This window comes from Gigantopelta aegis, chromosome 7, assembly GCF_016097555.1.
Source record: "Gigantopelta aegis isolate Gae_Host chromosome 7, Gae_host_genome, whole genome shotgun sequence".
NCBI lineage: Eukaryota > Metazoa > Mollusca > Gastropoda > Neomphalida > Peltospiridae > Gigantopelta > Gigantopelta aegis.
In genome coordinates, this window is record NC_054705.1 from 23,383,164 (window position 1) to 23,410,431 (window position 27,268).

Sequence of the window (27,268 nt, forward strand, 5' to 3'; positions counted from 1 at the left end):
ACAGGAATCGATCCCAAACCAACCGTGCATCGAGCGAGCGCTTTACCACTGGGCTACGCCCCACCCCCAATCTTAAATGACGTCACACCATTGTAATGTGTATGGCACTGTTATGACGTCAAAGTCTCAGACAAACCTTAGACTAGAAACCTGGGTACAGATTTTTGAAGTGATCTTAACGCTACAAAATTGTAAAACCATAGTATGATGTCACTACACCATATGTCATAGCCTATGATATAGATATGATATAATAGTAGTGCTAAGATAGCTTTCGAAAATATCGGCCCAGGCTACAGATTTTTTGAAGCTATGCTAGCTTTACAAAGTCGTAAAACCATCATAGGTTATGACATCAGTATGACACATGCTTATGTTTTTATATAGCACTAAGAAAGATTCGAAAATCTGTAGTGTGGACTTTGCCTTTTCATTTTAGACATTGTATAAGATCTTCATTTCAAGGATTTTATGAGCATTATACAGGGGACAATATTTCAAAATCTTCAGTAACCGGAAGTCTGTTCACGTGAGTTTTACTTAGGTAACCGATTGTTCAGTTACGTGAATATAGTTCTAGTAACCGATGAGTTAGACCTACCTAACTGTAAAACACTTGAACTATGGGTCTATGCTACATTGGTGGTTCAAATGTATTAAAAAAAATAAACTGATTTTCAATTTGACTTCTGATAGGGTATTTTTAATTGTAGAAATTAATTGTTCACCACATAACAAATTGGCGGTTCACATGATTTTATAGTTGCTTAACCGACACGAGAACAGAACAAGGGTTCTCGTGAAATATTGTGCCCTGATTATAGCATTGTATTCAGTATGATGGACATGCTTTTGAAAATGAGGATGTTGGCACTAAGTTAAACATGGATGGTGGAAGACTATGTTTATGAAGTTAGAGAGAAATATGTGTGTATGAGCTTGATACAACTCTATTTACTATATTGAATTTTACAGTTACAGGGTTCGAACTTAACAACCGCATGGATGGCAATTGCAATAGCTGTGAAGATTATGAATTGCCTTTCGTCAGAATCTTTACTGATAAGACATTTTTTGCTGCTGGATAAAAAATATTGTGGTTGTTCATTTGTTGCAAGATACTGCTTTAAAATTGCTGTAGACAATCTCAAATTTACTGTTTTTAATATTTTAAGAAATGTGTTATTTAATGACGCACTCAACACATTGTATTAACGGTTATATGGCATCAGACAATATGGTTAAGGACCACACAGATATTGAGAGAGGAAACCCGCTGTCGCCACTTCATGAGCTACTCTTTTCGATTAGCGGCAAGGGATCTTTTATATGCACCATCCCACAGACAGGGTAGTACATACCACGGCCTTTGATATATACCAGTCGTGGTGCACTGGCTGGAACGAGAAATAGCCCAATGGGCCCACCAATGGGGATCGATCCCACACCGACCGCGCATCAAGTGAGCGCTGTACCACTGAGCTATGCCTCGCCCCCTCCGTAAGTAAACAATTCTGAAGCTTGAACCCTGCAATTATAATAAAATATTACGTGATGATGAGACAATCTTGAAGCTTGAAACGGAACTCGTAACAAAGTGTTACTTTGTTTTCAGGTAGCCCTGCCGAACGAGCCGGGATCGTGGAAGGACAGATTGTCATCTCCGTCAACGGGGTCAATGTTCTCGAGTCCACCCATGATGAATTACTGCGGTTAATTCAACAAAGTGAGTACTGAAGTTTGTCGGTGTTCTCGAGTCCACACATGATGAATTACTGCGGTTAATTCAACAAAGTGAGTACTGAAGTTTGTCGGTGTTCTCGAGTCCACACATGATGAATTACTGCGGTTAATTGAACAAAGTGAGTACTGAAGTTTGTCGGTGTTCTCGAGTCCACCCATGATGAATTACTGCGGTTAATTCAACAAAGTGAGTACTGAAGTTTGTCGGTGTTCTCGAGTCCACCCATGATGAATTACTGCGGTTAATTCAACAAAGTGAGTACTGAAGTTTGTCGGTGTTCTCGAGTCCACCCATGATGAATTACTGCGGTTAATTCAACAAAGTGAGTACTGAAGTTTGTCGGTGTTCTCGAGTCCACCCATGATGAATTACTGCGGTTAATTCAACAAAGTGAGTACTGAAGTTTGTCGGTGTTCTCGAGTCCACCCATGATGAATTACTGCGGTTAATTCAACAAAGTGAGTACTGAAGTTTGTCGGTGTTCTCGAGTCCACCCATGATGAATTACTGCGGTTAATTCAACAAAGTGAGTACTGAAGTTTGTCGGTGTTCTCGAGTCCACCCATGATGAATTACTGCGGTTAATTCAACAAAGTGAGTACTGAAGTTTGTCAATGTTCTCGAGTCCACCCATGATGAATTACTGCAGTTAATTCAACAAAGTAAGTAGGGCCTACTGAGATTTATCAATGTTAAATACATGGCACAAAAATTCAAAATTTCAAATTTGTTTTTTTGCTTTTCAACTTAGCCTGACCGTAACAAATGACATATACATGTACCTCCTCCCGTGTTAGAAGACTGGTTCGGACATCCCAACAGCCAGTGAGATGGATTAAAAAATTTCCAATGAGTTCTCTGTTTCCCTTTCTGGTCACATGACAGAAATGCCCTAATCCTGTCTGGGACAGAATGTTCTGTTGAATTCAGAGGTTGTGTCCACGACAGGCATGCGTGTACAGTTCTCTGATGCAAAAATTACCCACACCCATAAACATTCTCAGTTGTGACACTGGAAATGCATTCAGTGATTATCAGCCAGTACATAACACATGGATTATTTGTTGTTTAAAAAAAGCATTCCTTTCCTTCAAAAAACATATCTTATTATCTCTGTTACAGCGCCCTTCAGCATTCAGTGACTACCAGCCGGTGCGTAACATCCATTCGACGGATTATGTGTCATTAAACAAACATTCCTTTCTTTTATAAAACATATTTTATTATTTCTGTTACAACGCCCTTCGAGGTGGCATTTAGCGACTACCAGCCAGTGCATAACATCTTCATAAAACACATTTTGTTATTTTTGTTACAATGCCCTTCGAGGTGGCATTTAGCAACTACCAGCCAGTGCATAACATCTTCATAAAACACATTTTGTTATTTCTGTTACAATGCCCTTCGAGGTGGCATTTAGCGACTACTAGCCAGTGCATAACATCTTCATAAAACACATTTTGTTATTTCTGTTACAACGTCCTCTGTTGTTCAGCGACTACCAACCAGTGTATCATCTTCGTAAAACATATTTTATTATTTCCATTACAGCGCCCTCTGTTGTGGCGTTCAGTGACTACCAGCCAGTATAACATCTTCGTAAAACATATTTTATTATTTCCATTACAGTGCCCTCTGTTGTGGCGTTGGAGGTTGCGTTCAGCGACTACCAGCCAGTGCGTAACATCCAGTCGACGGAGTATGAGGGATACATGTACAAGCTGGGCTCGTCAACGCTCGTCAAGAAGTGGAACAAGAGATACTTCATACTCCGGCAAGACAACTGTCTCTATTACTACAAAACCCACAAGGTATCTAAATATACTTGATTTACATACACTTATAAATGTGGCCATTCAAATATTACATGTATGTAATTCTATTGTTGTCACCACCAAAATATTACGTAATGCTTGATGACACACACACACGCTCATATTTACAAACAATTCATGTGATGGGTGTAATATAATTTTAGTATATTTTTTTGTAATTTTGTAAAGCGTTGATACTCATTTCAGCTCGATTTATAATTGTTATTGTGTGCATACATGTACATCTAGTTATAACTACCAATGTAAACATTGTTGCTATGACAGAACATTTATGAAAAAAAAGATGTTAGTAATTAAAAAAGGTGTTTTACGTAATGCTGCTCTGTACACCCACCCTCCCCTTGTAATGCTACATAACATTTGGGCCCACACCCACCCTCCCCTTGTAATGCTACATAACATTTGGACCCACACCCACCCACCCCCTGTAATGCTACATAACATTTGGACCCACACCCACCCTCCCCTTGTAATGCTACATAACATTTGGACCCACACCCACCCTCCCCTTGTAATGCTACATAACATTTGGACCCACCCCCATCCTCCCCTTGTAATGCTACATAACATTTGGATCCTCCCCTTGTAATGCTACATAACATTTGGATCCTCCCCTTGTAATGCTACATAACATTTGGTCCCACACCCACCCTCCCCTTGTAATGCTACATAACATTTGGACCCACCCCCATCCTCCCCCTGTAATGCTACATAACATTTGGACCCACACCCACCCTCCCCCTGTAATGCTACATAACATTTGGACCCACACCCACCCACCCCCTGTAACGCTACATAACATTTGGACCCACCCCCACCCACCCCCTGTAACGCTACATAACATTTGGACCCACACCCACCCACCCCCTGTAATGCTACATAACATTTGGACCCACACCCACCCTCCCCCTGTAATGCTACATAACATTTGGACCCACCCCCACCCACCCCCTGTAATGCTACATAACATTAGGACCCACCCCCACCCACCCCCTGTAATGCTACATAACATTAGGACCTACACCCACCCACCCCCTGTAATGCTACATAACATTTGGTCTTAGGGATTGCTAGCTTGTTGGGTCTGACCTCTCTCTTCCATAACCCCCCCACCCACCCCCCCCCTCCTCCCTTTGGTTGGTCACACCGATGTTCCAAATATGATTGGCTCCCTTCAGACTTAAATCACATAGTCTTTCCTGTGAGCTTTGATTCAGTCCTTCCAATCTTAAGCTTAAATACACGATCACAGTAAAAGTAAACATTTATTTAAATTGTAAAATTTCGGAACTGCCTGCTTTAAATTATGCACCTTAATAAAGTTAATTCTTCTGTTAATATATAATATCTATTATATTTCTGAATCCCCGTCCCACCTTTTATTATAATTTCAATTTAAAATAATTATCATAATTAAATACTCTGCCCTCTATGATATAGGGGGCAAGATGTAGCCCAGTGGTAAAGCGCTCGCTTGATGCATGGTCAGTTTGGGATCAAACCCCATCAGTGGGCCCATTGGGCTATTTCTCGCTCCAGCCAGTTCACCACAACTGGTACATCAAAGGCCATGGTATGTGCTATCCTGTCTATGGGATGGTGCATATAAAAGATCCCTTGCTGCTAATCGAAAAGAGTAGCCCATGAAGTGGTGACAGCAGGTTTCCTCCCTCAATATCTGTGTGGTCCTTAATCATATGTCCGACGCCATATTACATAAATAAAATGTGTTGAGTGCATCGTTGAATAAAACATTTCCTTCCTTCTATGGTATAGGGGCATGTTAATAGAGTTCCAAGCCAAACTATGTGCCTTTAGTTTGGGTAATTTACAAAGTTCACTTTCTTGACTTTATTGCGTATACTGACTTGGGGTGGGATTTAGCTCAGTCGGTTGAGCGCTCGCCTGAGGTGCTTGCGCCACACGATCATACAAGTACCACCTCGGTGGATCCTTTCAACTGATTTGGGGGTTTTTTCTAATTCCAACCAGTGGACCACAACTGATCAAAGGCCGTGGTATGTGCTGTTCTGTCTGTGTGAAAGTGCATATAAAAGATCCTTTTGCTGCATTAAGAAAAATGTAGCAGGTTTCCTCTGATGACTATGTGTCAGAATTACCAAATGTTTGACACCCAATAGCCAATGATTAATTAATCAATGTGCTCTAGTGATGTCGTTAAACAAAACAAACTTTAACTTTTTTGTATACTGACATTTTTTGTAATTTACTACTTACTACAGGGAACATTTTGTTCAGTATCGCATCGCCATTTGCTATGCAAGTTTCAGAGATGGCTACACAATTTTAAAACATTAAACAGTAGTTGCTAATCAATTTTCATTTGACCAGATATGTTGCTAATCACAATGTTTAAAACAAAATGTTCCCTGTACTATAACAGTGTATAGTCAGTTCATATTTAGTTTTCCTCCCTTTCTGGGGTGGGACGTAACCCAGTGGTAAAGCACTTGATGTGCGGTCAGTTTAGGATCAATCCCCATTGATGGCCCCATTGGGTTATTTCTCATTCCAGCCAGTGCTCTACAACTGCTGTAACAAAGGTTGTGGTATATACTATCCTGTCTGTGTGATGGTGCATATAAAAAGATCCCAGTCTGTTTGGGATCGATCCCCGTCAGTAGGCCCATTTAGTTATTTCTCGCTCCAGCCAGTGCATCATGACTGGTACATGAAAGGCTGTGGTATGTGCTATCCTGTCTGCGGGATGATGCATATAAAAAGATCCCTTGGTGCTATTTGCAAAGAGTAGCCCATGGAGTGGCAACATCAGTACATTTCCTCTCTCAATATATGTGTGGTCCATAACCATATGTCTGACGCCATATAATCATAAATAAAATATGTTGATTGTGCATCGTTAAATAAAACATTTCCTTCTGCTCTCTCTTTCTGTAGGATGCTGACCCGCTGGGAGCGATTCCACTCTGTGGATACAGCATCTTGCGGTACCTCGACACCAATAAAGATTTCTGCTTCAAAGCGGAGAAATACAATGCCCGAACATACTACTTCATGACGGATGGACGTGACGATCTCACCAAGTAAGTGTCAACATTTCACTTGACTAAACACTACTGTATATCTTCACCTATAGGTTGAATATTTTTTCACTCAAAATTATTTTAAAACTTAATATCTCCATTGTAAACTGAATTGTATTGCTACGAAACTAACTGTAGATTTGATATTTCTTGAAGTATATACCTGGCTACAATCTAACTGAAGACCCTTGAACTGTCAACTTGGCCTGTTCCAATTGCTAATGACGTCACTTTATAATGACATTAGCTTTCTGTGTGTTGTTTTCATTTGATCCTGAAAAAAGAATATAATTAACCAGTCACAATACAGAACACACTCGCGATCAGTTTACAATTAAAAAAGGATTGTGAAAAAAATCCAAGTTTTTAAGGAATTTCCATTTATGGCCATCCATAACAGGCCTCTGCAAATGGCGAGAGCAATATTTACAGAACACACTCACCATCAGTTTACAATAGGTAATTATCAGTTAATCAGTGTGCAGTAGAGGTGTTATTAAACAGAAAGCAAATTGATCTCACCTGATTTGCAATAGGTAGGATCAATTGCGTGACATATCGATCGGACTAAACTTTTAGATCTGCGTTCAAAATTTTATGTCGAAATTACTTCTTTCTCTTTTTTAAATATTATTGAATAGTCCGATCCTCTCTGCTTTCTCTTATTTAATTTTGGACTGTCCTTCTAAAATGCTCCAAATTATATAAATATTCGGCCGTGCAGTCAATTCTTTTTATTTTTGGCTTGTAACCTTTTTATTTTTTTTATTTATTCTATTAACTTTTTTACTAATTGCTATTTTCAAAATTCTGCCCATTTTCAAAACACCCCCCCCCCCCCCCCATCCCGAGTCAGGCCACCGATCTTATCGGAGGTTGGACTCGGGGATGGGCGTGTTCGAAACCCTAGCGGTATATGGGCACGTTAAACTAGTTATCATCATCATCATCAATTGCCCTTAGTGGATTGGGGATTTGTTTTCACTCTCAACCATGCAGTGCCCCATGATTTCAAAATGCCAGAGTATGTGCTCCCCTGTTCCTGAGAAAGTGCAAATAAAAGAACCCTTGCTGCGTTTTGTTTGGAATAGCCTCTGGTAGTGGCAGAATTCTTTTCTAATTCTTAAAGGGACATTCCTGAGTTTGCTGCATTGTAAGATGTTTCCAACTAATAAAATACTTCTACGATTAAACTTACATATTAAATATATTTTCTTGTTTAGAATATCAGTTTCTGTTTATTCAATGTGTTTCTGATCGTCTTAATATTTGTAAGAAGCCCAAACTGGATTTTGTCTTCAAATAATTTCCTACGTACCAAAAAATATTTTTTTAGGAAATAAAATGAAAATTAACCTAGTACAAATATTAGAATGATCAGAAACACATTTAATATACAGCCACTAATATTCTAAACAAGAAAACATTGCAGCAAACTCAGGAATGTCCCTTTAAGACAAGTAACCGTATTCTACACACCAAGTCTTGATAAAGTTGGCCTATTAAAAAAAGAGTAAAGTTTGTTTTATTTAACAACGTCACTAGAGTACATTGATTTTTAATTTTATCATCAGCTGTTGGACATCAAACATATGGACATTCTGACACTTGTTATTTAGAGGAAACCCACTGTCGCCACATAGGCTACTCTTTTATGACAGGCAGCAAGGGATCTTTTATTTGCACTTCCCACAGGCAGGATAGCACAAACCATGGCCTTTTTTGAACCAGTTATGGATCACTGGTCGGTGCTAGTGGTTTACACCTACCCATTGAGCCTTGCGGAGCACTCACTCAGGGTTTGGAGTCGGTATCTGGATTAAAATCCCATGCCTCGACTGGAATCCGAACCCAGTACCTACCAGCCTGTAGACCGGTGACCTAACCATGACGCCAACGAGGCTAGTTTGGCCTATTAAGTCAGGCTGTTTGTTAATTGAGATAAAGTAGGTTTGAGTTGTACAATATTTATTTTACAAATTACAGTTGGGTTGGAAAACTGACAGAAGCAGCAGCAAGATCCAAAAAGAGGGTAAGTATAAATCAGTGGCAGATTAAGGGGGGAGGGGATGAAATGAATACCATTGGATGGATGGAAGGAAGCAAGGACAGATGGATGGATGGATGGATGGATGGATGGGTTGGTTTTAGATGATGGATGGATTGATGGGTTTTAGACGATGGATGGATGGAAGGGTGGGGGGAGTAGGTTTTGGATTGATGAATTGAAGGATGCATGGATGGAAGGGTGTGTGTGTTTTTGAATGGATGGATAGATTGAAAGATGGATGGATGGATTTTTGGGTGGATTTTGGATGGATGGATTGTTGGGTGGGGGTGGATGGATGGATCGAAGTTTGGGTGGGTGGGTGTTTTTGTGGGTTTTGGATGGATAGATCGATGGATGGGTTTTGGGTGGGTTTGTTTGGATGGATGGATGGATGGATGGATTTTTAACACATTTAGAGGAGAAATGCAATTGTGTAACTCTAACATGGATGTTAAATTCAAAATAGCCATCATTATACATTAATTGTTTTAAACCACTTTATGCATTTATCTGTAAATAATAGATTACCCGAACTTAACATTAACACAGCTGTTGTATCAAACAATATCACTGATCACATACATGACAGACATTGTACATATTTTACAAGTTTTATTAATATTTTAAATAACATAATGTCCAATGGCATAAAGTATTTAACATAATTAATATTTATTAATATATAGTAGTGCTGCAACGATAAACCGGTATACCGCGATAATTGATCAGCTCGATACGAACCGCGGTACAGTTTTGCGTACCGCGATTTGTTTTCCTTGTAACTTATTTGATTTGAAATAGGCAAACAAACAAACAAAAACCACATCATTTTATTAATTGGTGATGACAGGAAATGTAACAATCACGTCAAGCGTAGTCGGCTTACTTGTTGGCATACGAAGTGATAGGTCGGTTATACTTGGTTCTAACTTCTAAACAAAACGTGTCAAAAGTCCAGTGAAAATAACCAGTTAACAATAATTACAAATAAATGTTTTGTTACTTACACATTATCATTCGTTGTTCATTTACGTTGGAATACGGCTACGGCTACGGCTACGGCTATCATCTTCAAAGAAATAAACCAACAAATGAGAATCACACTTCACTGTTTTTCACTGAACTCGGAATACTTCGGCCGATCGTTAAAAATACCTCGGCTAATAACCTCGGCTCTGGTTCGGTCGATCTGGCGAAACATTGTGACTCAATACGTACATTTCCGTGTTAAGCGAGCAGCAACGGAAAAGCCCGATAGTAAGGATTTCCAAATGTGACAATTTATGAATAGTTTGACCATTCACAGTCTGGAGCTCCACGCGGTAAGACGTGTTTGTTTCGCTTGTGCACACTGCACGTGCTTTCGTGTGCTCGACTTGGGGGGGTCCCTCATTTCGTTGTTTTTGTCAGCGAAATGAAGTTTTCTACTGGAATGTATGCGGCCATTGGAACTGATTGAACGCTGGAACGCTTCTCATTTCGACAGCCTGCACCACCAGGTTGGATTCTTTTTTAGCGAGATTCCTTGCTTCCACATCATTTCTCCGTCTGACTGTCGACAGGTTTTTTTCGTGACTCGTATGATGGCCATTCTGCAGAACGCCACGGTTGTTCGCGTTTAGTCTCTACATGTCCGAGCCTGTCCTAGCAGTACTGGAAGATTGACCGCCCCACTCTAAGAAGAAATAGGAAGCGGGGTCGGCCCCTACTACTCTTTTTCTAGACTTTACCTTGCTTTATAGTGATACCATCTCGTATCCTCCGGAGTCGGGCCCGTCCGCACCACTATACCAACCCATGACGACTGGACTATACCCTAGTCTGATACTCTCTCTCGTTCAGACAGATCCGGCTTCTCAAGATCTGTATTTCAGCACAGCAGTACACCTTCAACGTCTATCGACTGTCAATCTAGGGGTTTTCTTGACGGGATGCAACCTATCTCGTCCCTTTAAGCTGTGCACCCAAACGGCCTTAACGAGGCCACTCGCGTGGACATATCGATCGGACTTTAAACTTTTAGATCTGCGTTCAAAATTTTATGTCGAAATTACTTCTTTCTCTTTTTTTAATATTATTAAATAGTCCAATCCTCTCTTCTTTCTCTTATTTAATTTTGGACTTTCCTTCTAAAATGCTCCAAATTATATAAATATTCGGCCGAGCAGTCAATTCTTTTTTATTTTTGGATTGTAACCTTTTTTTTTTCTTTTTTTTTATTCTATTAACTTTTTTACTAATTGCTATTTTCAAAATTCTGCCCATTTTCATCCCCCCCCCCCCCCCCCCCTCCATCCCGAGTCAGGCCACCGATCTTATCGGAGGTCGGACTCGGGATGGGCGTGTTCGAAACCCTAGTGGTATATGGACACGTTAAATTAGTTATCATCATCATCATCATCATCATCAATAGTTTGACACCATCACGCCAGTGTTCTACTAGACTAGTATTGTGTTAAAAAATAAAAATATGGCCTAAAACATTTAGCCTGACAGCTGAAACTAATAAAGATCATTAAAAAGTTATGCCTTCTATTTTCATTAAAAAAAAAAAAACCATAAATAATATCAATTATATTGCAATACATATTGCAATACAGTTTCTTATATCGCAATATAATGCAATACGGTTTTGACCGTATCGTTGCACCCCTAATATATAGTAATTTATTTTTTTACCTGTAGAAGGACTCCTGGCTAGAAGTGAGTAGTCACAACGTGGGACTACCCGCTCTCGAGATTCGTCGCCCGGAGTGCACGGGATACCTCGTCAAGTGTTCCCCACGCTACAAGACCTCGAAGAAACGCTACTGTGTTCTGAAAGACGCCTGCCTTTACTACTACAAGAACATGAACTCATTCAGTGCTCAAGGTTAGTCTTGTGTGTGGTGTTTAGTTCTTAAAGACACATTTACTACTACAAGAATATGATATTTAGTTCTTAAAGACACATTTACTACTACAAGAATATGAACTCATTCAGTGCTCAAGGTTAATCTTGTGTGAGGTGTTTAGTTCTTAAAGACACATTTACTACTACAAGAACATGAACTCATTCAGTGCTCAAGGTTAGTCTTGTGTGAGGTGTTTAGTTCTTAAAGACACATTTACTACTACAAGAATATGAACTCATTCAGTGCTCAAGGTTAGTCTTGTGTGAGGTGTTTAGTTCTTAAAGACACATTTACTACTACAAGAATATGAACTCATTCAGTGCTCAAGGTTAGTCTTGTGTGAGGTGTTTAGTTCTTAAAGACACATTTACTACTACAAGAATATGAACTCATTCAGTGCACAAGGTTAGTCTTGTGTGAGGTGTTTAGTTCTTAAAGACACATTTACTACTACAAGAATATGATATTTAGTTCTTAAAGACACATTTACTACTACAAGAATATGAACTCATTTAGTGCTCAAGGTTAATCTTGTGTGAGGTGTTTAGTTCTTAAAGACACATTTACTACTACAAGAATATGATATTTAGTTCTTAAAGACACATTTACTACTACAAGAATATGAACTCATTCAGTGCACAAGATAAGTCTTGTGTGAGGTGTTTAGTTCTTAAAGACACATTTACTACTACAAGAATATGATATTTAGTTCTTAAAGACACATTTACTATTACAAGAATATGAACTCATTCAGTGCTCAAGGTAAGTGTTGTGTGTGGTGTTTAGTTCTTAAAGACACATTTACTATTACAAAAATATGAACTCATTCAGTGCACAAGGTTAGTCTTGTGTGAGGTGTTTAGTTCTTAAAGACACATTTACTATTACAAAAATATGAACTCATTCAGTGCACAAGGTTAGTCTTGTGTGAGGTGTTTAGTTCTTAAAGACACATTTACTACTACAAGAATATGAACTCATTCAGTGCTCAAGGTTAGTCTTGTGTGAGGTGTTTAGTTCTTAAAGACACATTTACTACTACAAGAATATGAACTCATTCAGTGCACAAGGTTAGTCTTGTGTGAGGTGTTTAGTTCTTAAAGACACATTTACTACTACAAGAATATGAACTCATTCAGTGCAAAAGGTTAGTCTTGTGTGAGGTGTTTAGTTCTTAAAGACACATTTACTACTACAAGAATATGATATTTAGTTCTTAAAGACACATTTACTACTACAAGAATATGAACTCATTTAGTGCTCAAGGTTAATCTTGTGTGAGGTGTTTAGTTCTTAAAGACACATTTACTACTACAAGAATATGAACTCATTCAGTGCACAAAGGTTAGTCTTGTGTGAGGTGTTTAGTTCTTAAAGACACATTTACTATTACAAAAATATGAACTCATTTAGTGCTCAAGGTTAATCTTGTGTGAGGTGTTTAGTTCTTAAAGACACATTTACTATTACAAAAATATGAACTCATTTAGTGCTCAAGGTTAATCTTGTGTGAGGTGTTTAGTTCTTAAAGACACATTTACTACTACAAGAATATGAACTCATCCAGTGCAAAAGGATAGTCTTGTGTGAGGTGTTTAGTTCTTAAAGACACATTTACTACTACAAGAATATGATATTTAGTTCTTAAAGACACATTTACTACTACAAGAATATGAACTCATTTAGTGCTCAAGGTTAATCTTGTGTGAGGTGTTTAGTTCTTAAAGACACATTTACTACTACAAGAATATGAACTCATTCAGTGCACAAAGGTTAGTCTTGTGTGAGGTGTTTAGTTCTTAAAGACACATTTACTATTACAAAAATATGAACTCATTTAGTGCTCAAGGTTAATCTTGTGTGAGGTGTTTAGTTCTTAAAGACACATTTACTACTACAAGAATATGAACTCATTCAGTGCACAAAGGTTAGTCTTGTGTGAGGTGTTTAGTTCTTAAAGACACATTTACTATTACAAAAATATGAACTCATTTAGTGCTCAAGGTTAATCTTGTGTGAGGTGTTTAGTTCTTAAAGACACATTTACTACTACAAGAATATGAACTCATCCAGTGCAAAAGGATAGTCTTGTGTGAGGTGTTTAGTTCTTAAAGACACATTTACTACTACAAGAATATGAACTCATTCAGTGCACAAGATAAGTCTTGTGTGAGGTGTTTAGTTCTTAAAGACACATTTACTACTACAAGAATATGAACTCATTTAGTGCTCAAGGTTAATCTTGTGTGAGGTGTTTAGTTCTTAAAGACACATTTACTACTACAAGAATATGAACTCATTCAGTGCTCAAGGTTAGTCTTGTGTGAGGTGTTTAGTTCTTAAAGACACATTTACTACTACAAGAACATGAACTCATTCAGTGCAAAAGGTTAGTCTTGTGTGAGGTGTTTAGTTCTTAAAGACACATTTACTACTACAAGAATATGAACTCATTCAGTGCTCAAGGTTAGTCTTGTGTGAGGTGTTTAGTTCTTAAAGACACATTTACTACTACAAGAATATGAACTCATTCAGTGCACAAGGTTAGTCTTGTGTGAGGTGTTTAGTTCTTAAAGACACATTTACTACTACAAGAATATGATATTTAGTTCTTAAAGACACATTTACTACTACAAGAATATGAACTCATTCAGTGCACATGCACAAAGGTTAGTCTTGTGTGAGGTGTTTAGTTCTTAAAGACACATTTACTATTACAAAAATATGAACTCATTTAGTGCTCAAGGTTAATCTTGTGTGAGGTGTTTAGTTCTTAAAGACACATTTACTACTACAAGAATATGAACTCATCCAGTGCAAAAGGATAGTCTTGTGTGAGGTGTTTAGTTCTTAAAGACACATTTACTACTACAAGAATATGATATTTAGTTCTTAAAGACACATTTACTACTACAAGAATATGAACTCATTTAGTGCTCAAGGTTAATCTTGTGTGAGGTGTTTAGTTCTTAAAGACACATTTACTACTACAAGAATATGAACTCATTCAGTGCACAAAGGTTAGTCTTGTGTGAGGTGTTTAGTTCTTAAAGACACATTTACTATTACAAAAATATGAACTCATTTAGTGCTCAAGGTTAATCTTGTGTGAGGTGTTTAGTTCTTAAAGACACATTTACTATTACAAAAATATGAACTCATTTAGTGCTCAAGGTTAATCTTGTGTGAGGTGTTTAGTTCTTAAAGACACATTTACTACTACAAGAATATGAACTCATCCAGTGCAAAAGGATAGTCTTGTGTGAGGTGTTTAGTTCTTAAAGACACATTTACTACTACAAGAATATGATATTTAGTTCTTAAAGACACATTTACTACTACAAGAATATGAACTCATTTAGTGCTCAAGGTTAATCTTGTGTGAGGTGTTTAGTTCTTAAAGACACATTTACTACTACAAGAATATGAACTCATTCAGTGCACAAAGGTTAGTCTTGTGTGAGGTGTTTAGTTCTTAAAGACACATTTACTATTACAAAAATATGAACTCATTTAGTGCTCAAGGTTAATCTTGTGTGAGGTGTTTAGTTCTTAAAGACACATTTACTACTACAAGAATATGAACTCATTCAGTGCACAAAGGTTAGTCTTGTGTGAGGTGTTTAGTTCTTAAAGACACATTTACTATTACAAAAATATGAACTCATTTAGTGCTCAAGGTTAATCTTGTGTGAGGTGTTTAGTTCTTAAAGACACATTTACTACTACAAGAATATGAACTCATCCAGTGCAAAAGGATAGTCTTGTGTGAGGTGTTTAGTTCTTAAAGACACATTTACTACTACAAGAATATGATATTTAGTTCTTAAAGACACATTTACTACTACAAGAATATGAACTCATTTAGTGCTCAAGGTTAATCTTGTGTGAGGTGTTTAGTTCTTAAAGACACATTTACTACTACAAGAATATGAACTCATTCAGTGCACAAAGGTTAGTCTTGTGTGAGGTGTTTAGTTCTTAAAGACACATTTACTATTACAAAAATATGAACTCATTTAGTGCTCAAGGTTAATCTTGTGTGAGGTGTTTAGTTCTTAAAGACACATTTACTACTACAAGAATATGAACTCATCCAGTGCAAAAGGTTAGTCTTGTGTGAGGTGTTTAGTTCTTAAAGACACATTTACTACTACAAGAATATGAACTCATTCAGTGCACAAGATTAGTCTTGTGTGAGGTGTTTAGTTCTTAAAGACACATTTACTACTACAAGAATATGAACTCATTTAGTGCTCAAGGTTAATCTTGTGTGAGGTGTTTAGTTCTTAAAGACACATTTACTACTACAAGAATATGAACTCATTCAGTGCTCAAGGTTAGTCTTGTGTGAGGTGTTTAGTTCTTAAAGACACATTTACTACTACAAGAACATGAACTCATTCAGTGCAAAAGGTTAGTCTTGTGTGAGGTGTTTAGTTCTTAAAGACACATTTACTACTACAAGAATATGAACTCATTCAGTGCTCAAGGTTAGTCTTGTGTGAGGTGTTTAGTTCTTAAAGACACATTTACTACTACAAGAATATGAACTCATTCAGTGCACAAGGTTAGTCTTGTGTGAGGTGTTTAGTTCTTAAAGACACATTTACTACTACAAGAATATGATATTTAGTTCTTAAAGACACATTTACTACTACAAGAATATGAACTCATTCAGTGCACATGCACAAAGGTTAGTCTTGTGTGAGGTGTTTAGTTCTTAAAGACACATTTACTATTACAAAAATATGAACTCATTTAGTGCTCAAGGTTAATCTTGTGTGAGGTGTTTAGTTCTTAAAGACACATTTACTACTACAAGAATATGAACTCATCCAGTGCAAAAGGATAGTCTTGTGTGAGGTGTTTAGTTCTTAAAGACACATTTACTACTACAAGAATATGATATTTAGTTCTTAAAGACACATTTACTACTACAAGAATATGAACTCATTTAGTGCTCAAGGTTAATCTTGTGTGAGGTGTTTAGTTCTTAAAGACACATTTACTACTACAAGAATATGAACTCATTCAGTGCACAAAGGTTAGTCTTGTGTGAGGTGTTTAGTTCTTAAAGACACATTTACTATTACAAAAATATGAACTCATTTAGTGCTCAAGGTTAATCTTGTGTGAGGTGTTTAGTTCTTAAAGACACATTTACTATTACAAAAATATGAACTCATTTAGTGCTCAAGGTTAATCTTGTGTGAGGTGTTTAGTTCTTAAAGACACATTTACTACTACAAGAATATGAACTCATCCAGTGCAAAAGGATAGTCTTGTGTGAGGTGTTTAGTTCTTAAAGACACATTTACTACTACAAGAATATGATATTTAGTTCTTAAAGACACATTTACTACTACAAGAATATGAACTCATTTAGTGCTCAAGGTTAATCTTGTGTGAGGTGTTTAGTTCTTAAAGACACATTTACTACTACAAGAATATGAACTCATTCAGTGCACAAAGGTTAGTCTTGTGTGAGGTGTTTAGTTCTTAAAGACACATTTACTATTACAAAAATATGAACTCATTTAGTGCTCAAGGTTAATCTTGTGTGAGGTGTTTAGTTCTTAAAGACACATTTACTACTACAAGAATATGAACTCATTCAGTGCACAAAGGTTAGTCTTGTGTGAGGTGTTTAGTTCTTAAAGACACATTTACTATTACAAAAATATGAACTCATTTAGTGCTCAAGGTTAATCTTGTGTGAGGTGTTTAGTTCTTAAAGACACATTTACTACTACAAGAATATGAACTCATCCAGTGCAAAAGGATAGTCTTGTGTGAGGTGTTTAGTTCTTAAAGACACATTTACTACTACAAGAATATGATATTTAGTTCTTAAAGACACATTTACTACTACAAGAATATGAACTCATTTAGTGCTCAAGGTTAATCTTGTGTGAGGTGTTTAGTTCTTAAAGACACATTTACTACTACAAGAATATGAACTCATTCAGTGCACAAAGGTTAGTCTTGTGTGAGGTGTTTAGTTCTTAAAGACACATTTACTATTACAAAAATATGAACTCATTTAGTGCTCAAGGTTAATCTTGTGTGAGGTGTTTAGTTCTTAAAGACACATTTACTACTACAAGAATATGAACTCATTCAGTGCTCAAGGTTAGTCTTGTGTGAGGTGTTTAGTTCTTAAAGACACATTTACTACTACAAGAATATGAACTCATTCAGTGCACAAGGATAGTCTTGTGTGAGGTGTTTAGTTCTTAAAGACACATTTACTACTACATTTAGTGCTACAAACTCTTGTGTGAGGTGTTTATAAAGACACATTTACTACTACAAGAATATGAACTCATTTAGTGCTCAAGGTTAGTCTTGTGTGAGGTGTTTAGTTCTTAAAGACACATTTACTACTACAAGAATATGAACTCATTCAGTGCTCAAAGGTTAGTCTTGTGTGAGGTGTTTAGTTCTTAAAGACACATTTACTATTACAAGAATATGAACTCATTCAGTGCTCAAGGTTAATCTTGTGTGAGGTGTTTAGTTCTTAAAGACACATTTACTACTACAAGAATATGAACTCATTCAGTGCTCAAAGGTTAGTCTTGTGTGAGGTGTTTAGTTCTTAAAGACACATTTACTATTACAAGAATATGAACTCATTTAGTGCTCAAGGTTAGTCTTGTGTGAGGTGTTTAGTTCTTAAAGACACATTTACTACTACAAGAATATGATATTTAGTTCTTAAAGACACTACTACAGAATATGAACTCATTCAGTGCTGCACAAGGTTAGTCTTGTGTGAGGTGTTTAGTTCTTAAAGACACATTTACTACTACAAAAATATGAACTCATTTAGTGCTCAAGGTTAATCTTGTGTGAGGTGTTTAGTTCTTAAAGACACATTTACTACTACAAGAATATGAACTCATTCAGTGCAAAAGGATAGTCTTGTGTGAGGTGTTTAGTTCTTAAAGACACATTTACTACTACAAGAATATGATATTTAGTTCTTAAAGACACATTTACTACTACAAGAATATGAACTCATTTAGTGCTCAAGGTTAATCTTGTGTGAGGTGTTTAGTTCTTAAAGACACATTTACTACTACAAGAATATGAACTCATTCAGTGCACAAAGGTTAGTCTTGTGTGAGGTGTTTAGTTCTTAAAGACACATTTACTATTACAAAAATATGAACTCATTTAGTGCTCAAGGTTAATCTTGTGTGAGGTGTTTAGTTCTTAAAGACACATTTACTATTACAAAAATATGAACTCATTTAGTGCTCAAGGTTAATCTTGTGTGAGGTGTTTAGTTCTTAAAGACACATTTACTACTACAAGAATATGAACTCATCCAGTGCAAAAGGATAGTCTTGTGTGAGGTGTTTAGTTCTTAAAGACACATTTACTACTACAAGAATATGATATTTAGTTCTTAAAGACACATTTACTACTACAAGAATATGAACTCATTTAGTGCTCAAGGTTAATCTTGTGTGAGGTGTTTAGTTCTTAAAGACACATTTACTACTACAAGAATATGAACTCATTCAGTGCACAAAGGTTAGTCTTGTGTGAGGTGTTTAGTTCTTAAAGACACATTTACTATTACAAAAATATGAACTCATTTAGTGCTCAAGGTTAATCTTGTGTGAGGTGTTTAGTTCTTAAAGACACATTTACTACTACAAGAATATGAACTCATTCAGTGCACAAAGGTTAGTCTTGTGTGAGGTGTTTAGTTCTTAAAGACACATTTACTACTACAAGAATATGAACTCATTCAGTGCTCAAGGTTAGTCTTGTGTGAGGTGTTTAGTTCTTAAAGACACATTTACTACTACAAGAATATGAACTCATCCAGTGCAAAAGGTGCTTGTGTGAGGTGTTTAGTTCTTAAAGACACATTTACTACTGTGTGAGGTCTTTTAGTTCTTAAAGACACATTTACTACTACAAGAATATGAACTCATTCAGTGCTCAAGGTTAGTCTTGTGTGAGGTGTTTAGTTCTTAAAGACACATTTACTACTACAAGAATATGAACTCATTCAGTGCTCAAGGTTAGTCTTGTGTGAGGTGTTTAGTTCTTAAAGACACATTTACTATTACAAGAATATGAACTCATTCAGTGCACAAAGGTTAGTCTTGTGTGAGGTGTTTAGTTCTTAAAGACACATTTACTATTACAAAAATATGAACTCATTTAGTGCTCAAGGTTAATCTTGTGTGAGGTGTTTAGTTCTTAAAGACACATTTACTACTACAAGAATATGAACTCATCCAGTGCAAAAGGTTAGTCTTGTGTGAGGTGTTTAGTTCTTAAAGACACATTTACTACTACAAGAATATGATATTTAGTTCTTAAAGACACATTTACTACTACAAGAATATGAACTCATTTAGTGCTCAAGGTTAATCTTGTGTGAGGTGTTTAGTTCTTAAAGACACATTTACTATTATAAGAATATGAATTCATTCAGTGCTCAAGGTTAGTCTTGTGTGAGGGTTTTAGTTCTTAAAGACACATTTACTATTATAAGAATATGAATTCATTCAGTGCTCAAGGTTAGTCTTGTGTGAGGGTTTTAGTTCTTAAAGACACATTTACTATTATAAGAATATGAATTCATTCAGTGCTCAAGGTTAGTCTTGTGTGAGGGTTTTAGTTCTTAAAGATGCATTTACTATTATAAGAATATGAATTCATTCAGTGCTCAAGGTTAGTCTTGTGTGAGGGTTTTAGTTCTTAAAGATGCATTTACTATTATAAGAATATGAATTCATTCAGTGCTCAAGGTTAGTCTTGTGTGAGGGTTTTAGTTCTTAAAGACACATTTTCTACTACAAGAATATGAATTCATTCAGTGCTCAAGGTTAGTCTTGTGTGAGGGTTTTAGTTCTTAAAGATGCATTTACTATTATAAGAATATGATATTTAGTTCTTAAAGACACATTTACTATTATAAGAATATGAATTCATTCAGTGCTCAAGGTTAGTCTTGTGTGAGGGTTTTAGTTCTTAAAGACACATTTACTACTACAAGAATATGATATTTAGTTCTTAAAGATGCATTTACTATTATAAGAATATGAATTCATTCAGTGCTCAAGGTTAGTCTTGTGTGAGGGTTTTAGTTCTTAAAGACACATTTACTACTACAAGAATATGATATTTAGTTCTTAAAGACACATTTACTATTATAAGAATATGAATTCATTCAGTGCTCACGGTTAGTCTTGTGTGATGGGTTTTTTTTTTATACATTTAAGGGGTGTTTTTCACAGTATTTATCCTGATATCAAATGGCCATCATGTCAAAGAGAAAGTATGTGTACAATAAAGTCCAAATTAAAAGCCTTCAGATGCTTAATTCAATGGAAAGGTTTCCTGTTTTGTTTAATCCTTTTCATAATTCACATATTATGACTCAGATTTTGAAAACATGGCAACACTTATTGTTCAGTTAGTAAATGGTTCAACAAAATTTTACTTGAATATTTCATATTTAAAATTTCACAGAAACTATAATAACCATTGATAGTAATAACATGAGTTTATTAAATCTGAAGTAACTGTTGTAGTTGTATTTTGTTTTAAACAAAATTAGTAAAATATATAGAGGATATTTCATGTTTTTTGTCAAATATGATTTACATGTATATCTCATCGAATGAAGTTTGCAATCATATCTCATGAGACAAGTGTGATATGATTGCAAACTTCACAAAAAAAACATGAAATTTTCTATTTATTATATAACTTTTGTCAATTTATCTTTATTTTTAAAATGCCAGCAGCAAAATAGTTCCAGATTTCTTACAGTGAAGATGACAATTTTTACAGTGACGATAACACATATTAGAGTGAAATAGTGAAATTTTCACTCTAAAATGTGTTATCATCACTGAGTGACTGATAACACTTTTATTTCACTGATATTTTAAGTTATAATTGTGAGGCAGGGTTTTAACTTTGACTATAAAAATAAAATGCAATCATGGTAAAAACAAATTCAGTATACATGTAAATTGCATAGTATATATATATTTTTTAATGATTGGTCATTATTTTTAAGGTATTGCTCATCTCCATGGTTACACAATAAACCCAAGCTATAACACGACCAAACGACACAGCTTCGCTCTAATTCCACCAGAAGAATTCATGCGGATATTTTACTTCCAAGCAGAAAACGAAACCGATAAAAACAGGTATGGCAGATTTTAAAGTGATACATCATTTTGTGTTAATATTCATTATAGACTTGCATGATGTCATTACACCATCTTTCTTTTGACCCAAAAATAAGCAATATGTAGTTTAGCTGATACAGGGCTCAACCTTAACGGTGCATCGGCTGCAATTTTGTGTTTATCTGTTACAAAAATTACTGGTTTAAAATGGTCATGGGCAGACTCAAAATTGTCATAGGTAAGTACCGAGTAGTGGTGATTAGTTGACTGTGGCAAAACCATTGCAAATTGCTGTAGGTACCTCTAACAATTTCTTAAGTTCGATGATAAAAGTGTACAGGCATGGGATTTCTCCTCGGATCAGCTCTTTTCCTCTCATGGAACATTGCGTTTCCTCGCATGTGCTTTCATGGCTGTGGGATTGTGCATATAAAAGATCCCTTGCTGCATTAGAAGAAGAAAAAAATGAAGCAAGTTTCCTCTGATGACTATGTGTCAGGATTACCAAATGTTTAACATCCAATAGCTGATGATTAATTAATCAGTGTGCTCTAGTGGTGTCATAAAACAAACCTTTTTCCTTTGTTTGTGTGTGGCTGACATCTCAACAAATCATCAGAGAACCCATTCTCTGATTGAGAGTTTTCCTGTCCCAAACATGGTATGTGCTGTCCTGTTTGTGAGAAACTGCATATAAAAGATCCCTTTGTGCTGGAACATTTGACATTCAATAGCTGATAATAAAAAAAAAAATGAATGTGCTCTAGTTGTGTCGTTAAACAAAACAGACCTTAACTGAATAAAACATGTCTTTGTCTCTGTGTTTCAAACCGTACATAAAATAAAAATGTGTCGAGTGTGTCGTTAAATAAAACATTTCCTTCATTCCTGTGTTTCAGATGGGTGGATTCACTGATAAGATCCATACAGCGCTGGAAGAAAGTGGACTAATCACTGACAAGTTTACATCTGCCTGGACCAATGGTTGCAAGGTAAACATCTTAATGGGCCAATGGCAGTAAGGGTTACATTATAGACTGTCACCGGCCTTGGTGGTGTCGTGGTTTTGTAACAGTTTTCGTAAATGATAGAAGCAGTTGATAGTTGATAAGCTGTCATGAAATCAAGCTGTCGTCATTTATTTATGGTAGAATCATAGAAACTCTTAAACATGGTGTCAAAAAGGATGTAAACTTACCTTGGGTAATGTAGATAATAACTATCGTATGCTACACCACAAACTAAGCAAAGAAACGAACATTTGCAACAAGTGCATAAAGGAGAAAATGGCAGTGCATTCAGTATTAATTACTGTTTCAACCGAAACTTAATATGGCTGGAAACAGCATGTAACTGCAAAATTTAAACGCACTTGGACTAATTTTAGATAGCGTCCGATCTTGGGTATTTTGTATGTTGTGTTATAAAGTATTAAAGAAGCCTGTCAACATTTTGTAACATTTTAACTTTTCCAGGTGGGTAAAGTCTCCAATAAGAAGATCAGCGAAGGATGAAAGACTGGCTTGAAACCTGAAATATTGAGTTCAAGTTTATATCATCTTTCTGTGTTTTTTAAATGAACAGTTTGTCATTTTCTGTCGAAGCCCGGCCATGTAGTACTATAGATGTGTCACAATGTTTGGAAGCTTATAAAACAAATATTAGATTTGCAGAGAATGCAAAGTCTAAATTAATTAAATTCTGCTGGGATTACTTACAGCTACTTGCCAAATGTAGGAAAAGTACATAGAGATTATTACATGAGCTTGTGTTTCGTACTGATTCTGCAAAATGAGTGTCAGGATTCTGGTAATACATGAATCCTGACATGAGTTTCGTAAAATCAGCACGATTCACACACGAATGTAATAACTTCTTTATTATCCACATTATTCATAATAGTTTTTTTATGAATAACAAAGACCATTTCAAAATGTTTCAAATGTAACTTGAAGAAGACGACGAAATGACATCATTTTGTAAGCGATTACATAGAGCTACGGCTGGAGACGCCGCATTGCGTTAGAACGTCGCTTCCCAAAATGACATCATTCGATGTGCACATGAAATCATTAGGACACATATGAGTCATACTGGTTATATTTCCCTGAATATCTTGAACCATGTGAATAATAAATATGGTTATTTGATTTGCAAACAATGCAAATTTATAATTATATTACTAAAATTTGGTACAGGTATCAACTTTGAGATATAATTATATTTAATTTGTGAATAATGCAAATGATTAAAAAAAGAAAGATAGCAACATATCAAAAGAAATATTAGGATACATGAAATATTAGGATACATGTACGTAATATATATTTTTTAATATTTGATTTGTAAACAATTCAAATAAAAATAATCAAATTAATTAACATAGACATGTACATGTATGTATCAAAACAAGCAACGTGATGTTGAAATAAAACTAGATGTAATCAAATTTAGTTTCAGATCAAAACAAAGTAAACATCAAAAGAAATATAATATATTAGCTGATTACAATGGAGATTACTTATCTGTGATAAACTATATAAGCTGTATTTCAATAAAAAGGTAATTTGGAAAATAGGGTGGTTTCATGTGAAAATACTTACTATAGTCATAATTTTAAATATATTTCTGAGTTTAGCAACACAGTATATTGTTCATCTATTTAATCAGGTTTGTAAGGTGTTAAAAAATGTAATAAATTGTAACGGATGATCTAAAATACATTTAATTAAAAATAGTGCTATGACATAAGCTGTGTCCATTGTTGATATTTAATCTACATTTGCTGTATGGCAAACGTATTGTATAATTATTATGCTAAATGATAAGAAATGCTTACAATGTAGCAGTTATATTTTTTAATTTAAAACATTAAAATAGAATATATGTATCACCACCACATAAACTACATGTACTTCTTTCGGTTCATATTTAATCAGGTGTGCACAGTGGCGGAGCGTGGGTGGTGCCACCGGGGGTGCAAAATTCTGGACTGGTGGAAGGGGGCACAATACTTGCCTTGCCTTGGGCGCTGGCAACCCACGCTACGCCACTTGTAATTATAAGAAAAATGATCTAAAACAATGGACACAAATTGGTGCTACCATATATACATATACATATACATATATATTGGGTTTTTTAAAAGTGATATTTAAATTGTAATTACAGCAAATGAGGTAAAACAGAATACGAGAAAATTACTGCACTGCCATACATACAGTACTTGTTTAAGTTGTGCATATCAAATGTGCTTTTATCGCATGCCAGTCTTACTGTATAATGCCACATGATCTGAATCAAAAAACCGGTGGATTCACATACACTGTTTTAAGCTATTCTTTTCATTTTGTGACAGCACTGGAAGGAAACCAGCTAGTCTTTTGAGATCATATATATAGTCATCCGTATCTAAATTACATGGGGTGGGACGTAGCCTAGTGGCAAAGTGCTTGCTTGATATGCGGTCAGTCTAGGATCGATCCCCATCGGTGGGCCCATTGGTGGACCCAGTCAGTACACCATGAGTGGTATATCAAAGGCTGTGGTATGTGCTGTCCTGTCTGTGGGATAGTGCATGTAAAAGATCCCTTGCTGCTAATCGAAAAAGTGTAGCCCATGAAGTGGCGACAGCGGGTTTCATCTCTCAATATCTGTGTGGTCCTTAACCATATTTCCGACGCCATATAATGGTAAATAAAATGTGTTGAGTGCGCCGTTAAATAAGACAGTCCCTTAACCATATGTCCGACGCCATATAACGGTAAATAAAATGTGTTGAGTGCGTCGATAAATAAAACATTTTTCTTCCTAAATTACATGCACATGTAGTTGTCATACCTATTGCAATTATTTGTTATCCAAGCTACTTGTTTGCAGTTAGCAGCAATAGATCTTTTATATATACTTTTACCACACATTGGTTAGGAAACGTAAGGACTCATTGTCTCTTTGTATTAATTATTAGCTATTGGATGTCAAACATTTGATAACTTTGACATATAGTCTTAGTGAGGAAACTCGCTACATTTTTCCATTAGTAGCAAGGGATCTTTTATATGCACCATCCCACAGACAGGATAGCACATACATGTACCATGGCTGTTGATATACATGTACCAGTCGTGGTGCACTGGTTGGGATGGGAAAAATCCAAATCAAAGAATGGGTCCACCGAGGTGATTCGATCCTACAATGCCAGCACTTCAGATAAGCTCTCTATACCGACTGAGTGAGAGCCTAGCTACCCCTTGTTTAACAGTTACTTACACCATTTTAAATTATCATGGCTCTTTGGTGTCTAAAGTATGATTATTGTCTAACGTACAGCTATTGTGTAACATACACTACACGGCTATTGTATAACATACAGTTATTTCGACACTTTGTCAAGAATGACAGAAAAAGTGAAAATGCTGCACCACATGGGTTACTTCTATAGTAGTAGTAGCAACAAGGGCTCTTTTATACACAATATTTACGTAGACAAACCACAGCTTTTAATGCATCCTTTGTTAGATGAGGGGAAAAGTTCAATCCGTTGAGAACAATTGATCATGTAACCCATCACACTTGAGGCAAGCACTTTTAACTGAGCTACAACACGCCCCACACAGGTTTAGATACAACAATTGAAAAATATATGTTATGTGAACACTATTTACAGATAATTCGGCAGTGTGGATTTTATGTATTTATTGATGATCATTTTGATCACTTTTGTCTCAGTTCTTATAATAGTTATATATTTTAAATTTGTGCCAGTAATATTGATTAGTAGAGTAAACTTTGTTCAAACTATATAATTATATTTATACAACCATTAAAGGCGTTTGTAGGAGATATCGCTGGCACTATAATATGCGATATCTCCTGCTATATTCTTCTAGGAGACATCGTTTCTTTTTGTTATGCCACTGTGTATATTTCAGCGCTAAACCTATCATTAGTGACATCATGCCACTGTCGTTCTGCTAGTTAACGAGTCTGCCGCTGCCAAATATAGTAACATTCATCCCACAATACTGACATTGTTTATAATTGTTGCAAATGAAAAGAATGATAATGGATGATAAAAAGAATAACCCCTTTGTGTCTTGTGATATGATAATTTATCAGCACTCGTTGGTAAGCCTAGGATTTTATACTTTATCAACTCGTGCTGATAAATTATCATATCACAAGACACGAGGGGAGTATCCTCTATATACATGTATCACTAAATATATATTGCAGTATCACCAAATCCAATTGAATTGTTAAAAAAAACCTGCTGTTTGTGAATATATACAGTGTCGTGTAATAATTATAAATAATATTTGATATAAAATATTAGTGTTTGTTAGTTTCATGAATTATTGTTTTTCTCAATTTGTTTTTATTGTTATTTATAGTTTTTGTTTACAATAATTTGTTTTCAACAGATTATAGAAAGACAGCTGTTACATAATATTTACTTTATTAGACTAGAGTGCAATTGTATTTGACTATTATATTTAT

At 35.8% G+C, this 27,268-nt stretch overlaps 1 protein-coding gene across 1 annotated transcript in view; it reads left to right on the forward strand.

Annotated features, from left to right (window-relative positions):
- The window catches only part of LOC121377434, a 36,103-nt gene extending 10,799 nt beyond the window's left edge, over positions 1 to 25,304 (forward strand). The window contains exons 5-12 of the mRNA XM_041505417.1: positions 1,616 to 1,726; positions 3,374 to 3,555; positions 6,499 to 6,644; positions 8,631 to 8,676; positions 11,380 to 11,566; positions 21,652 to 21,787; positions 22,669 to 22,761; positions 23,245 to 25,304. Of these exons, the coding sequence (XP_041361351.1) occupies positions 1,616 to 1,726; positions 3,374 to 3,555; positions 6,499 to 6,644; positions 8,631 to 8,676; positions 11,380 to 11,566; positions 21,652 to 21,787; positions 22,669 to 22,720 (860 nt within the window). The 3' untranslated portion in view covers positions 22,721 to 22,761; positions 23,245 to 25,304. The remainder of the gene's footprint in view (positions 1 to 1,615; positions 1,727 to 3,373; positions 3,556 to 6,498; positions 6,645 to 8,630; positions 8,677 to 11,379; positions 11,567 to 21,651; positions 21,788 to 22,668; positions 22,762 to 23,244) is intronic.
- The last annotated feature ends 1,964 nt before the right edge of the window (positions 25,305 to 27,268 follow it).